The following is a 16,272-nucleotide window of genomic DNA, read 5'->3' on the forward strand; positions in this document are numbered from 1 at the left end:
TGTGCGAGTTGCCCCTGTGTTGTTACTGAGTGCAGCAGAAACACAAAGGCACATAAAGCATTGTTGAAATGCATAGTATTACAGGCTTAAACAAAGCCATTTGGCATTTGTACGATACTTGTGGTGTGTTGGAAATAGCAGTGAATCAATGTCATCAATATGAGCTTGCAAAAGCATCCTTTTAGGGGTGTTTGCCTCAACATCTGTCTTGCAGAGGTTTCGGATGCTCCATTACAAGCCGGAACGAGTGGCTGTCATCATGGCAGCATGTGCAGCGCTGCACAACCTCTGCTTGGAGGCCCCTACATCAGTGGACGACGAGGATGGCCCCTGCCCAAAAGACAATGACCCGCCTCACCTACCTCCGGGGAAAAGTCGTGCGTGCACATGTTATCAGCCAGCTGTGGAGAAATCGTCTCCAGCAGCGACTGGTACGGTTGAGCAGGCTATAACGTAAGCAATGAACTAGCCGGCCAAATATTCGCAGCCAAGGCAGTGTCCAGGCAATGCTTGTGTGTATGTCATGGTTGTTTTGGCTACAGCTAACGAAGTGGCAGCCTTTTTTTTTGCTTCTTCTTCGTGGTGTGTCTGGAAGCCTGCAGTGGCAAAGATGCAAGGGTGCACACCAGCTGCCACATCACTGACAGTGTATTTACTATACATCATAGTTCGCCACACAGCCACTTCAGTCTCCTTCTCCACTTGAAACTCGAGCCGAAACAACTTGTCCAGTAAGCCAATAGACTCTTCATTCACCCTCCTATGCCGTTGCCCTTGTGGACCCATCTGGCCCTCCACTGCCGTCATCTTGCAGCCTGCCTGTGCTGTGTGGAGAGCCACCTGTCCTCGCTGATTGCATGACAAAGCACGTGAATAAATAGTGTAATGTTGAAGCAAAGCAGGCAATGCTTGATCAAATCAGAAAGTACCACTGAAAGTTTATTTAGTGCACACCACTAATTGTTTTACTGCATACTGCACCATTTCACACAGGTGGTCACATGAGCACAGGCATAAGCAAACCATATTGCATGCCATAACATCGACAATAATTCCATACGTCTTGTCAAGTGCAACAGAAATTGTCATGCAGACATGATAAAAAAAGATTGCAAGACTACAAGCTCGACTGGTAATTATCACAGCTTCTGCACAGCTTGTGCAGGCAATAAGCCCACTTTTGCAGTAAGTGCACAAACCTAGTACACAAGCAGAGCAATGTTCAGTAAGCGCTACATAATAGATTTTACAAGACTACAAAACCTTTAACATGTATAAAAGCATTGATATAGATGATGTAGCCAAATCTTTGTTATTTATGCAGACGACACGACATTACTATTTTCTGCCCCTTTGCCCAATCAACTAGTTAACCAGGCAAACAGAGCCCTCGTAAGTATTGAAGAATGGTAGGCTTGTGCGAATATTTGTACGATTCGAACATCGAAGCGAATAATGTGGTATTAGATTCGGGCATCGAATCGAATAGCAGTGTTCGGAAATCTCGAATATTTTCGAAGTGTTTCGAAGTTTGAGTCTTTAGGAACAGTGCCCTTATATAGGGCTATGACAGAGTTGTAATTGTTAAATATACTGAAAGTGGCGATCAGCGACATGTAGAATCGCGCCAATGAGTGCTTGAAGCTAGACTTTACCCTGTGATCCTTAATCAACCTTGAGGAGCCGTGTGCTTTATAGAATATTAGTCCCTCGTGGTAGCACTGGACTAATGTCATAAGATATAGACTGCAAGTTCAGGAAATGTAACCGAAATTAGTCGTCAGTGCATCTTCTATGCAAACAACATGTGAAGTTCATGGCGGCACCATTGCACTGCGTCACTGCGATCAGGTAGATTGGGCTCCTAGAGCACACTTGCCCTAAATCAGAAAATCGACTCCGGATTGTCATTTCGCAGGGTTCGCGACCATTCCGGAATCACAGAAACTCGTAAATCAGCTCAAATATATGCACAACATTCATAAGCACTCCGTAGAGGATGCGGCAACGCAAAGCGAAGACCACCCAGAAAACTCCCTGGCCGCGGCCATGGATTGGATTGGATTGGCCATATTGGTGATTTTTTCTGGCTGCTTTTTAGACGGTTTGGCGTTGTGGCTATTATTGGGCTATGCGCTCCCAGAAAACCTGATTGGTAAACGAAACGTGTTTCAAGGAGTGCTCTACGTTTGCTTTGCTGTTGATGCAGTTTTTTTTAAGCAACAGCTTCACTATGCTTTGTTTTCAAGAGGGCAGCGTCACTGATCTCCACTAGGTGGCTAAATGCCGCATTCCTGCTTTCCGAAGTGGGCGCAAGTAAGGTGGCTAGAGTACCCTAGCAAAGTGAAGCCATCGGAAGTTCAGTGGCATGTCCTGGAAGTTCGGCATCTGCAGTGTATTTCAATGTAAAAAGTCTTGTCTTTCGCCCTTCCATTCTCAGTTTCTCGCGTTGTTTTCGTGTAATGTCTACTGTAATATCAAAGGAATAAGCAAGCTCAACACAAGAAATGTGTGCATTGTTTGGGGAACCCTGTAATTTCAGAGAAACTGAAAAAAACAGGCATGCCCCTCCGCACCATCTGGCAACACTGCATGGTTGTCGCTGTGGGAACCAACGTTACTAGATTCTTTCCAGTTCTCAAACTGTGGAGCCCGCCTGACGCCTTTCAGTGGTGCGCCGCGTGGAGGCGCGCGCGACGGCGTTTGCCTGGCAAGGCGTCGAACCGGCCGCCCCCGCCGGTGTGGGCTGCGAGCGGCAGTGTGTCCGTTTGGCAACGTTTGCGCTCGTATCCGCAGATGCGTAGTGTTTGTGCACCGTGCTTGCAACCGCATGAATCATGCCGCACTGTTTCGTGCCAGGTTGTAAAAGCGGTTATGATTCTGTGCGATCTGCGGGAGAGAAGAGACATTTTTTCAGACCGCCCCGCGACGCTGAACGCCTTCAACTATGGGAGCGCACAGTACCAAGGCTGGACAAAAAGCTTTCAAGCTCGTGTTCCGTTTGTGATCATCACTTCCAGGATGACGACATTTTGAAGGTCTTCGAGCACAACATTTCCGGTGAAGTGGTCGCGATACCGCGCGACAAATGGACGCTGAAAGACAACGCCGTGCCTCGCGTGTTCCCGAATTGCCCGAAGTATCTTTCTAAACCGACACGGAAATGTAAAGCACCTTCTCGCAGACTCTCTCCTGCAAAAAGCAAACGCCGAAAAGAACAAGGTGAGCGTACGAGTGCAGCATTCGGAGATAGCTACGACGAAACAGAAAACGGCCTGTCGCTGGATGGTACTGAATTTTTGTTTGACATGCTGGCTCTGTTAGCCAAAGGGGGACAAAAACTTGAAGGTTGGTCTCTTGATGTTGCCGAACAAACGGCTCTATTGTACAAGCTCAGCATAAGAAACAATATTCCCCGTGTGGAAACGTCCGTGGCGCTGTCGGAAAACCTCGATTTGACTGTGTGTGCAAATGCTCGACTCGTGCCACGTAGTGTCTACGCCAGGAAGCAGGGCATTGAGTTGAAGTCATTTGATGACTTGAAGTGTTTGATACAGTATCTGAAAAAGCTGAGGCTGTGCCAGGGATGCCCTGCTAAAAAGTACCCCAAAATCACATCATCAGTGGTGTCAACAAAACAAGGTGAAACGTGGAGGCGCAACACATGCACTATATTGAGCCTTAATGCTACATGTGCTCAATGCCGGACCTTGGACAAGCTTTTTTTTGCAACTGATTTGCAACGGCAAAGCAGCAAAAGGACTGCAAGAAAAAGCAGAGGGCCTGCTTGAAGTCGGTGCGACGCAAAGCAATTCGTGCAACCTCAAGGCGAGAAAAACTGAAAGAAGAGCTTGTTTTGATGAAGCGGAAGCTTAGCGCAATCCCGGAGGAGACAATTGACAGCACCCTTGGCGTTCTTCCAGCCAGACAGCAGTTAGCCTTCAAGACAGCTTTCATGGCAGCGTACAGCAAAGTCAAGAAATGGGAGGCGGTATGATGCCGAGTGGCTGATGACATGTTTGCTACTGCACATCTCAAGTCCAAAAGCCTACACTTTAATTGCTGACATGCAGCTGTTACCGCTGCCATCAAAGGCTCGCCTTCGCCAAATAATAAAGGGAATTCCATGCAAATATGGTTTCAACCAAGTTGCACTGAACAGCATCAAAGGCCATTTCTGTGATAAAAGCCATCTAAGACGGCTAGGAGTATTGCTGCTCGATGAGGTAAAGTTAAAGCAGGGTATCTCCTTCAATGAAACCTCATGCAAGATGGATGGATTCGTGGACTATGGCGACGTTACAGCACCAAACGCAAATCAACTTGCCGACCACGCATTGGTACTGATGCTCGTGCCTCTGTTTGAAGACTGGGTGCAACCAATCGCAAGCTTTGCGACAAAAGGCGCAGCACCCGGAAAAGTTCTTGCAGAACTCGTAATGAGTGCTATCCTGGAACTTCACAAGAACAATGCGTCAGTCCTGGCTGTGATCAGTGACGGGGCTGGTAACAACAAATCTATGTGGACCCAGTTTGGAGTGTCAGGCAAAATGGATGCACCTCACCACTTTATTGAGCATCCATGGGAGCCATCACAAAACATCTACTTCGTATGCGATGTGCCACATATCGTCAAGTGTATCCGAAATCACCTGAGGAAGCACACCTACGCAATGGTAAAGAAAAAAGCATGAGCAAATGTTCAGTGCAGTTTAACAGTTAGATTTTGTTTCTTCCAGGCAGGTGACCTTCGCATCAATTTCCGGCATTATGTGACCCTGTATGAAGCAGAGAAAAATAAGCATGTGCGAGTTGTGCCAATACTGAATGAAGCACATGTTGCCCCTGATAACCTGCGCAAAATGAGCGTCAGACTAGCTACACAGGTAGATCTTGTTTTTGTAAAAGCATGCTGTTTTTATTTTCTGTCCTCATATGTGAAAAATGCAATTCTTTTTTTCTGCAGCTCTTTAGCCGTGGGACGGCTATTGGAATACGCGTGTACAGGGAAGCAAAAGCCGCTGGCTTAGAAGATTCAGAAGGCACTGAGGCCTTCACAAGAATGCTGAACGGCGTATTTGATGCGCTCAACATCAACCTTCCATCTAGGGGAATCAGGGGCCATTCCAAAGAGATAGAGGCAAGCAGCTCAGCTGCACTTCCTGGAGCCTAGGCTTATACTATTACATACGCCTTTGCGTGTCCGCATGGTTTGATTATTCACAATTTTTTTCAGATCATGAAGCAGTTCCTGGAAGTCTTGAACGTGACTGAGCGAAATGCAGTTGAGAAGGGCACAAGGCTCTTTGCCTCTCAGCTGACAACGGAGTCCCTACGTGTCACATTGATGTCGACGCTAGATATTATCAATTATCTCTTCGACAAGGGCGCATATTCGTACTCACCGCCAAGCTTAACCAGGACCCGTTGGAGGTAACATGAATTTTTTCACTTTTAGTTTGGACTTCAGAGACATTATGCACTTTTACTCAAATGCTTGTGATTTCTCTTTCAGCGGCATTTTGGCCTTGCTCGTTCATTTGGAGGTGATGAGTCGCACCCTACCGTCATGAACTTCTCGCAGATATTTCGCCTGCTGAGCCTGTACACGCCCATCAAGACAGCACTACGTGGAAGTGTTCAAGGCGAACCGAATGCTGTACCTGTCAGTGTAGAAGAAATATTGAAGACTGCTGCAGAGACTCATCGATCAAACAAAGCTAGCTTGCGCAATGAGATTGAGGCTAGGCTGTTGGAAATGACAACGTTTCCATGTGTTACCCCTGACCAAATGAGCGATGAGCACAGCTACTTCAGAGGTTCACCAGATGACAGTGTTGTTTATTACTTATCTGGGTATATTGTACACAAAGTAAGCAAGCGCACAGAGTGCCAGTTGTGCCTGCATGACATTAGCTCAGCAGCTCCTGTCGTCTGTTCCGACGCGTACTTGACCAGGTATCGGAGCTTTAAGGAAGGTAGCCTGAGGCACCCCAGCATCAAGATGCTACACTTCGTGAGGGTTGTAAATGAATCAGTGTCACTTTCTCTTAATGAGGAAGGTCTCTGCGGGGACCTGTTTTGGAAGGTCCTGGACGAGCTGGATGAGTGCTACCTAACGCGGCTGGGTTGTGATCAGCACAAGCCCACGTTCAGGTGCCAAGTGCTATATTTTTCATTGTCACGCGGATGCATTTCTATGCCAGGGATGTCAACCGGCGCCTTCAAACCCGCGAGAAAGTCGCCATCGCCAGCAAAAAAGCTCGTCTATCGTGAAGCAATGCTTAACAGTTTCATTGTGGGTGCGTCCTTTGTGCCTGGCAATAAATGCTTTTCATGCTACTGAGAAAAGGCAAGTTTCTTTGCTTTGCTTATTTTTCATTTTGAGTAGTATATGCATGCAAACAACGGCAGTGAATGAGTTTCGGGGCAGCATCACTGCTGGTGCTTTCTCCTGTTGATTCCGTCAGTTATAGCCTCGCCCCAATGTTCGAAGAGGTCCCTAATTACTGCAAAAATCTGAGGAGCAGTGCATGACAATTTCAAGGCAAAGAATGCCATCTATAATACGCAAACCGGCAGCGCAGGGCACCGGGCTAACCGTGGCCGCCGCGCCATCTGGCGACCGGAAACGAAAATGGGCCACACATCGACGGCCGCCGCGGTGGGGAGTTTGACAACTGAAGGGATCTAGTAATGTTGGTGGGAACGTTGAGTGTCAGTTCTGCTGCGCGTGAGCGTGGTTAGTCAGTTCTGTCGCGTTAATTCTGCCGATTTTTTTAAACAGGTGCAAGTACGATGAAACCATGGATGAGCTGCCTCCTAAGATATGCCGGAGCGCGATCTGGGGTTTTTTTAGCGTGGACCGAAAGACTCGAAGTGTTGCACGTGCAAGATGAACCTGAAGATGCCGAGCGGCACTACCACAACTCTGATAAATCACTTGAAGCATCATCCACAATTCAAGCGGTTTGAAAAGATGCGCAGTGCCCAGAGTGGCAAAAAGGCAAGAGATATGAACAAGCTTGAAGCAAGTGTTCTGGTACCTGGACCTTTCAGGGCATTGCTCAAAAGTAACAACGCTCGAGCCAGGTTGCTAACAAAGAAAAAGGCATTGTTCCTTGCTACCGGCCTTCATCCATACTCAGTTGTAGAAGAGCTAGGGTTCGTAGCAATAATGCAAGCTGCTGCTCCCGAGTACCAGCTACCGTCCAGGACTACGTTTTCCCGGAGTGTTGTGCCGGAACTATACTCTAAGGAAGTGGTGCGAATAAAAGGAGAACTTCGGCACCATTTTCAGAATGGAGTTCAGTGTTATTTGTTGACAACGGACAGCTGGATGTCAAGGGCAGGAGACAGCTATATTTCATTGACGTGCCACATGCTGAATGCCAACTTCGAACCTCACAATTTCAACCTTTCCTGCAAGCACATGCCTCAAGGCCACACAGAGCATGCAGAAGTGCCAATAAATATTCTAGACTATTCTAGATCCTTGTACTAGTTGTGCTTTTCTTTCATTCAGTTACCTTGTGAATTCTAGAAACTACGAGCTCCAGTGTAAATATTTTTTTTACAGCTGTGTTTGCATTCGCAAACCATTCGCTTTGCTTCGAAAATATTCGTTTCGATTCGAAAATATTCGAACAGAATGACTATTCGCTTCATATTCGCTTCGAACTTGAAATTCACTATTCGCACATACCTAAAGAATGGTCTAAATGAAAAAAGTTCAATATATATGCTAATAAAACAAAAGCTATTTCCTTTCATCCAAAAAATAGGAACATATTCATCGATGAAGATATCTGCCATATTAATATATAGAAGTTGTAAGCTCATTTAAAATACTTGGTGTCGTCTGCACGGAACAGATGTCATGTGATGCTCAAGTGGATCACGTTATACAGAAGTTGTCATGACTCATTAGCTTGACTAATATAAACAAACATACCTTCCCTACCAAGGTTAAAACTCTGTTACACCAAGCATTGTTCTACTCGCACATAAAATATTGTCACTTTGCCAGGGGAACGACAACCCTAAGTAACATGCATAAAATATATGGAGTGCAGAAAAAAATGCTAAGAAATATTTCCAACGCTCCTTATGACCATCCGTCTCTTCCGCCCTTTCAGAAACATAACATAATGGCCATATATGATATGTACGCTTACTGCTTAGCTTTAGCCTATAAGAAGGAAATTAAAAACAATGTTGATTTTTTGAATGAACTGGCTTCCTTACAGAGAAAAGTTGCACATTATCCTGCCAGCACCGCCACATATATGGAATAAAGTGTTATGTTGCACAATTTATGACAAACAGCTGATATGGTATCACCTTCAAAACTTGAATTTATTAAGAAAACATAGCCTTCATCTCCAGCAAGCAATGAAAGCTGATATCAGATTAGTTTTATTGGTGGCTGAACCTGTTTCCTGATATTTTCTAGATATGTTCTAGTAGGAAATGTTTTTGTTCATTTTATTTGCTGTCATTGTGATTCTTCATTCATTTCTCTTCACCTAAAACCTTCATTTTGTAATCTAAAAAGTGGCATTTGTATTGTTGCATTTCCTTATTTTCAGAGTGCAAAAGTGCGACATGGGGGTGTTCAAAGCTTTGAACTTTCACTTTGTCTCACTATTTTGCAGCTAGTGGGAACAAAATGGGTCCTTTTTTGTTTGTTTATCTTTTTTTTCTTGCATAAATGGTGGCCACTTTTTTTGAAGAACCAAATTTCTGCGCATGTTTCGTGCAAATGTCCTCACTTTTGTTTGTGAATCTCGAGCTGACAATCTATGATTATAACGGGTTGTCGAGTGAACTTTTATTTTCTGCACATGGTACACTGTTCTCCTCATGCCTCTTTTTCATTTTTTTATTATTGATTGGGGGGGTGGGGGGGGGGGCACGCCAAGCCAAGTGCCAAGTTTTTCTCCCTAGCTCCCCCATCACTATGATGGAAAGTAAAAATAAAATATTACTATTACATTACAAATGGCCCTTATCACTGCATATGATGAACAGTGCAGCAGTTTCGATGCAAATGGTGCATCATAAAGCGTATCGCACTTAATGCAAGTCGCATTGCTCGCAATGAATGCAGCATTAGCAATGAGTCCTCATACATATATAGAGACGTGTAAACATCACAGTTACATCAGTTAGGTGGTATGCGTGTAGAGGTTTTTCATGAACAGCAGAACATGGAGCACAGTCATGCCGAGACGTACAAAACATGCAGCTTGTTACAATGCAGGCAATACTGCATGAAAAGTCCCGTAGCAGCAACTCAATCGTTAGGCCATTAACACTTCTGCATTTTGCAGAAGTAAAACAGTACCATCAGAAAAAAGCAGATACAGACTTACTAGATATCATAAATCAGCGTCTTGCAAATTTTAAAACGGCACCATTACAATTATGCAAAAACAACTTGACTAGAGAATATCACATGCCTTCTGCATCACACGCTGACTAGAGAATATCACACACCTTCTGCATCTTGCAGAAGGTAAAGAGGCACCATTGAAAAAATACACAGAGGCCGACTAGATATTGTCAAAGACCTTCTGCTTCTTGCAGAAGGTAAAAAGACACCATAAGAAAAAAACCACGCATTCTGCGTCTTGCAAAAGGCTGTAAAAAAAGTGCCAGCAAACAAGATTTAAAAACAATAAAAAAAACATAAGTTGATGGCGGCTGTAGCTTGTTTTTGCAGCTGCACCACCAAGAAAGAGATGGACAGTACGAGCTGCTCGTGCAGGCTCGCCGATTCCCTTCTGGCGTCCCGCACTGTTGTTGCAAGGTCTGACATAGTGGCTGTTAGCTGCCTTCTGTCTGCAGCAGCCTGGTTGAGGTGCTGCACATACTAGAAAGTTCAATAGCAAATCTTTGCTCCCAATACATTCAATGCTCATTTCCCTTTCATGTTATAGATGACCTACTGAAATATACTGGGCCACATCCCACAACAGACGGCCATAGTGAGGTTAAGCACAGGTTTGGAACGGTGGACGTAGGAACATTATGTTGCATGCAGCTGCTTCTGTTGCACAAGATGTGGTGCATCCTGTCAGCCCATACCTCCAGGAGACATGTCTGAAAATTCGGCATCCTGCCCGTTGTGTGCTTTAGCGATGTCTGCTGTGCATCTTGTCTCCTTAAGCAGCTCGTCCACCTCCTCGTCCTGCTACTTCCTCCACCGCAATGGACGGCCTGGAACTGCCTGCCGATGAGGGTGGTGCAGTGGGCTGCTGCTGGTGGGTGCCTGTCAGAGCGCAAACAGACTGAATGTACACTTGTCATACGACACAGCACGATGTGCAATAAGCAAACCGTTTGCTGCAACGTCTAAGGGGAGCAGCAGTACATAAAAGCAGTTGCAGTCAGTCATATGACAAATGCAGCATTGTTTCAGTGAACTCAAAGTGCACGTCAGCATTGTCACAGCTCCTGCAGTAAGAGGGAAAAAGCTTGCACAACGTGTCAATATGCCGGATCTGAAGGAAACTTTTTGTGGACATAGTAAAACAACTGTGGCTCTATGGCGCTCCTGCAAATGCTATTTATTAGAAGCACTTTGAAAAGAGGGTAATGTGGAGCCTGCATACTGGCAGGTCAACGCACTGGCAGTGTCAGCACGCTGCCGATGCTGCTGCAGCTCCTCCACCAGCAGTTCAGCAGATGTCTCCCCCGTCTCCTCCAGCCAGGATGTTTCACTGGCGTCGTCTACATGAAATCATTACACAAGACAGAACTGCATAGTAAACAGTTTCAGCAAAATGTGACATGTGTACGACTAAAATGTGTGGTCAGTTGGTACTGTGGCTGAAGGCAAAAAATCACTACCAGAAAAGGAAGGTAAAGAAGCTGAGGCTGCATTTGCAATCTCCAGTTTACGCACTACTACACCTTCCAAAATTAGCAAAACTGCAGATGAGGTCATCAGCAGTGTACACAAGCTGTAAGACATACACATAAAATGGTTTGAAATACAGTTCACCTACCAGCTGCAGACTGGCCTCCCTCTGCAGGCTGCTTGTCCCTGGCTCGCTGCCCACTGAAACTCTGACGGGAAGAGAGGTGTGCTGGGCTGCTCCTGCAAGAAGGCACAGTGCTTCACGTTCAAACATGAATGTCTTGAAGTTCATCACAGGGTTGCATTGCTTACAGCACATGGCACTGAGGTTCGGTCAAGAATCCTTCATCACCACCAAGCTGCAAACTTTGCAACTGTCTGTAACGTCACAGCAGTTGACTAACGATCGTGGTCATACCTGCTGGAGATGGGGGGAGGGGCTACAACCTGCTCAAAATAAGATCCCGCGACGCCCGTGACGCTCACTGGCCCGATAAGCTGAATGGCTTGGCCACCCACAGCCGGCAGTCTGCCGCCACCGGCACCACTGCGACAGGACCGTTCACGCGGTCCTCCACAGAACAATGTTGACAGGCTTACCCTTGGCCAGCTTGCAGGCGCGCCAACTCCGCTCGCCGCGGGCAAGCCACTACTGATGGACTGCTGACAGCTCCACGAGCAAAGCCCAGTTGCGGTGACCTCTTCGATGGAGGCAATTACCGGGCAGAGGTAACCCCTATTTTCCTCCCCCGTATATATATATATATATATATATATATATATATATATATATATATATATATATATATATATATATATATATATATATATATATATATATATATATATATATATATATATATATATATTGTAATTTTACGGCGGCGGCTGACGATAGCTGGTGAGCAGCTGGCTTTGCTTTTTCGCATGTGCCCGATCACCTGTGCCCTCGCACGCTCTGCGTTGAAGTTTTTTTTATCGCAGGAACCCGAAATTGCGAGCTAGGCTGCCTCATTTCGCGCGCCTTGCGAGTTTGGTCCGAAGGCTGCAGTCTAAAAAAATAAATGTTATGAGCAGTGTGGTGGGCTGCATGAAATTCTGGCATATATGGGTGAACTTGTAACTGCTCAAAACATTTATTTTTTAGGATCAGCGGTTCTCGCACCAAACTCACAAGGTACGCGAGCTGCAGATGCTTAGCGCGTTATTTCGGGTTCCCGCGATAAGAAAACTGCAACGCGTTGCCTGTGCGTGCGTGGCCGTCTCAGCGAGCAAAACGCAGACAAACGACCCCCTAACGGATGTGCCTATGATTGTGCTGTCTACGCGGCGATCGGGCACAGGCGAAAAAGCGAAGCTGCGCACCAGCTATCGCTAGGCGCCGTGAACGTGCAGACAGCACTATCTCGCACCCGATGACTATCATTTCGCGGCACTGACTCCAGTGCAAGACACGGTTTCCGTCTTTCGTGTTAAGTCTTGTGGGCTCCTGTACATGCCACGAATGGCGCCAATGTTCAGCCGACTTGACTGCCAGGCCCTTTGTATTTAAGGCGGCGGCAATCTCCTCCTAAAGCTCCTGCCTGCGAGCCGCCGTGTACTCAGGCGAGAGCTCTGACGAGGCCCGTGCCAAGGGCGGATGCTCTTCGAGATATTCGGTGACCAACCGCTCTATCCGTCGCCTCTTTGGTGGTGTTGCCATTTCAAATGATAACAGTATTTCATCTCCCGATTCCCTAGGCGATTTCTCGGTATCGGCCAAGGAAATTTGTTCTTTAGAAAGGGAATAAATATTCGGGAATCTACAACAATGTTCATTCACTTGCACATACGTGCGCTGCATTAGAACAACTAGTAGAGTTATGAAAGAGCAAGGACGAGCGATATGGTTTAAACTGTGCACCTGAAAGTTTCCCTCGCCCTCATTCTTTCCCACGGCCGAATTCGCTCAGTTTTCTTATCGATAGGGAGCGACTACGGACAGCAAACTTACCTCAACAAGTCGTCTTCGTCGAATTTCGTGCCAAGAGCTCCTTTCTAGCTGATTCTTGCGCACCTACAGTCTTCACTGCATTCAATCAGATTTTTCTACGCTTAAGACATCGGCACAACACTTTGATTTTAGTCGACACGAAAAAAAGGAGGAACTTGTCGTGGAATCAGCTGTTTTCTTGCTTGTCGCCATGCTCTCGCTTTACGCTATCAGCGCGCCCTCATGGCAACAAAATGTACCCTACAGCAAATTTAATTGCAAAACTGAGAGCTCCTCTCGTTTTCCGTCCGGTTTTTAAGTTTGCAACACACTTTTTTAGCAAAATAGGACGTTATTGTTTAAATTCATTGCGCTGCTGCTTATTTCTTTTTTAAGATGACATGTTCACGCCGCTGTCAGCGCACCTTCGCCGCAACAAAAGTTCTTGCAAGAGCGAATTTAATTTCAAAACTGAGAACGCTTCTTGTTTTCATTAGTATTTTTGAGGTCGAAACAGTTTTTTGACAAAATAAAATATTTCTAATTTTATTCGCGACAGCTTCACAACAAAACGTTAGCATATGGCCCCTTGTACAAATAAATGCTTCTGGGGTGGAGCCTTGCTGGTGTCTGACTGATTACCTGATCCGTCAGAAGGGCTGTAAAACACTGTTTAGTGATTTTTGACGTCACGCTTACAAACTTGCGGTGCGTAATATGGCCCCAGAAAACTAGAAATTGGTTTTGGGGGAAAGGAAATGGCGCAGTATCGGTCTCACACATCGGCGGACGCCTGAACCGCGCCGTAAGGGATGAGATAAAGGAGGTACTAAGAGAAGGAAGGAAGAAAGCGGTGCCTAGTGCAGGGCTCCGGAATAATTTCGACCACCTGGGGACCTTTAATGTGCACTGACATCGCATAGCACACGGGCGGATTTGCGTTTCGCCTACACCAAAACACGGCCGTCGCAGTCTGGTTCGAACCAGTGTACTCCGAATATGGAACAGCTGTTTTTCTTTTTCTGGCTGTCATGTTCACGATGAATGACTTTGTGGATGAATTGATAAGGCTGAATCCCTCAAGTTGGGCAGCAGCTCACGCCACCTAGCCAACGCTTTTCCGCTGTCAGGGCATACCCACACAGGAGCAGCAGCGACTGAACAGCAAACTTAAATGCAAAACTGAGGGTACTTCTTGTTTTTCTTGGTGTGTTGAGTTTTAAATACAGCTTCTAAGCAAATTAAAGCGTCACTCATTTTATTCACTGCGTCTTTACTGCAAAACGTTAGCCTAAGGTCCCTTGTTGTGCAAATAAATGCTACCGGCGCGGAGCCACCGCAGAGTTGCTGCTAATTGGCTGATTCCACTATCAGAATCTCGTGTTGTCTTTTTACCGCGACAGTGTCAAGGAGCTCGTGTCGCAGAAAAGCAGGTGTCGTCGGCGGCGTTGGCCGTGAGCGAAAAATGACTCATCTCAGTGGACACCTGAACCGCGCGGTACAGGTGCCAGCGAGAATTGTGAGACAGGCGTCATTTCCTTTCCTTAAAACCACTTTTCATTTCATTTTCCTTCCCTTACGGCCCCGTGCGGGCGTCCACCGAAATTTGTGAGACAGGCGTCGTTTCCTTAAATTGCCCAACGGGCAACGCGTCGCGCCGAACGGGCGATGGCGCTCTTTGCACTCCTTGGCATCGCTGCAACATGCTGTCGCGTCTCACTCCTAAATTCTAAGCTTAAGTGTCCGCCATATTTTTTTGCGTCACGCTCGCAAATCAGAAATATATTGAGAGCGCTCCGGAATTCGGCCCCAGATCATGTTAGAAGTCGAGATGGCAGTTCCCCTTTCAATTATTTTGTTTGTATTCATGAAATTGTTGCCGCGCAAAATTATCACCACAATAGCGCTAACAGCCCTAGATATTTTAAAAGGCTTGCCTTCCAGGTTAGGTAGCACGATTGTTGGTAGCGCAGTGTACGAAGCGGAGAAGGAGGTCGGACAAATTAAGAGACTAGCAGCGCACGCGTACAAGGTGTTTCGTGGTTCGCATGTGTATTCTTCTCTCATCTGTGTTCAATGCCTTCTTGTGCATTGATGACCTCATGCAACCGTAGCAATCGCGCCAAGCAACATTTTTTAATAGTTGCAGACTTCTTGCGTTAGAAGGGAGATTGTTCAGGTCAGTGGGTAATTCACACGAGGTTCCATAGCGCAAAATCAGGGACTTGACAGAACACGAGCGCATTAAAGACATCCCCTAGATATTCTGTTCGGCTTATGAGTTTAATTTTAAGGGGGTTGAACGTCCCGAAGCTTCTCAGGCTATGAGGGACTCCGTAGTAAAGGGCCGAGTAAATTTCGGCCACCTCGGGCTCTTTAACGTGCACTCACATCGCACATTACACGGCATCTAGAATTCGACCACCACGGCAGGGACTGAACCCGTGTCTTTCGGGTCAGCAGCCGAGCGCAATAAACCATTGTGCCACCGCGGCGGCTTGCCATTGGCATTCAGAGAGACTGGTTACTGGACAAATACCGTATTTATTCGAAAAACAGTGCTCCAGTAAATATCAGCAACAAATTGAAGAAAAAAATCTGCGTCAATAAAATTATGTCAAGAAATTAAGCGAAAGTTTGAGAAATTCAGATAACGTTGACACGATTAGACCACAAAGAATGAAATAGTTTATAATCCGGAAGCACATGCAACGTCCAATGATTGTGCACGATGCCAAGTCCAGGGAGCCTACAATGGGCGCAGGTCTTGACGCACCCGCAAATATCTTTGCTCATGAAGAGCAGGTGGCCGCCTATCTTCAGCTTCAAGCACATAATCACGCCAGTGGCGCAGCTGGGCGCAAAAGTGGCCTGTGCTCGAACGCCAGCGCTTGCCTCATCTTTGCGGCCCATCACTGGCGTTGGAACTCCATCACCTGTGCGGCTTCCTGCAGCCAACCCGCAAGCGAGTCGGACGCCATTCTAGCCGTCGAATGTGACGGCCTTATACCACAGGGGACGCGGCACGACAAAACCGAGCACTGAGCGGCGATTACGGATCAGTCTCAAAAAACTGTCTCAATATTGAGACAGTGACGTCAAAATGACGACACCGAGAAATGCCGACCGCCGAATCGGCCAATGCGGAGCAAGGAGGCGGTGGGCTCCGCCCCGAAACCACTAATCGCACGACAAGGGACCGTAGACTAATGTTTTGCAGTAAAAACGCAGTGAATAAAAACGAGTAATGTTTTATTTTGCTAAGTAACTGTACTTCAAACCCAACAGCACCAAGCAAAAGAACCAGTGTTTTCATTTTTGCAATTAAGTTTGCTGTTCAGTCACTTTTTTTGCCGCGAAGGTGTGCTGTCAGCGGTATAGCGTGAACATGTTAGTCTGAAAATGAACAAAAACGCAATGAAGAAAACAAGCA

The 16,272-nt window shown here is 46.3% G+C and overlaps 1 protein-coding gene and 1 pseudogene across 1 annotated transcript; one reads left to right on the forward strand and one right to left on the reverse strand.

Moving 5' to 3' along the window:
* Window positions 1-890: 890 nt before the first annotated feature.
* Window positions 891-7,770, forward strand: LOC144114163 (uncharacterized; annotated as a pseudogene).
* Window positions 7,771-9,885: 2,115 nt separating this feature from the next.
* Window positions 9,886-15,820, reverse strand: LOC144114747 (uncharacterized). Its single transcript, XM_077648690.1, has 5 exons — window positions 15,776-15,820; window positions 12,861-12,904; window positions 11,016-11,107; window positions 10,636-10,737; window positions 9,886-10,276 (listed from the first exon to the last, which is right to left on the reverse strand). The coding sequence occupies exons 1-5, from the start codon at window positions 15,818-15,820 to the stop codon at window positions 10,170-10,172; spliced, it is 390 nt and encodes a 129-aa protein (XP_077504816.1). The 3' UTR covers window positions 9,886-10,169.
* Between the last annotated feature and the right edge of the window lie 452 nt (window positions 15,821-16,272).

This window comes from Amblyomma americanum, chromosome 1 (assembly GCF_052857255.1).
Source record: "Amblyomma americanum isolate KBUSLIRL-KWMA chromosome 1, ASM5285725v1, whole genome shotgun sequence".
Lineage (NCBI taxonomy): Eukaryota > Metazoa > Arthropoda > Arachnida > Ixodida > Ixodidae > Amblyomma > Amblyomma americanum.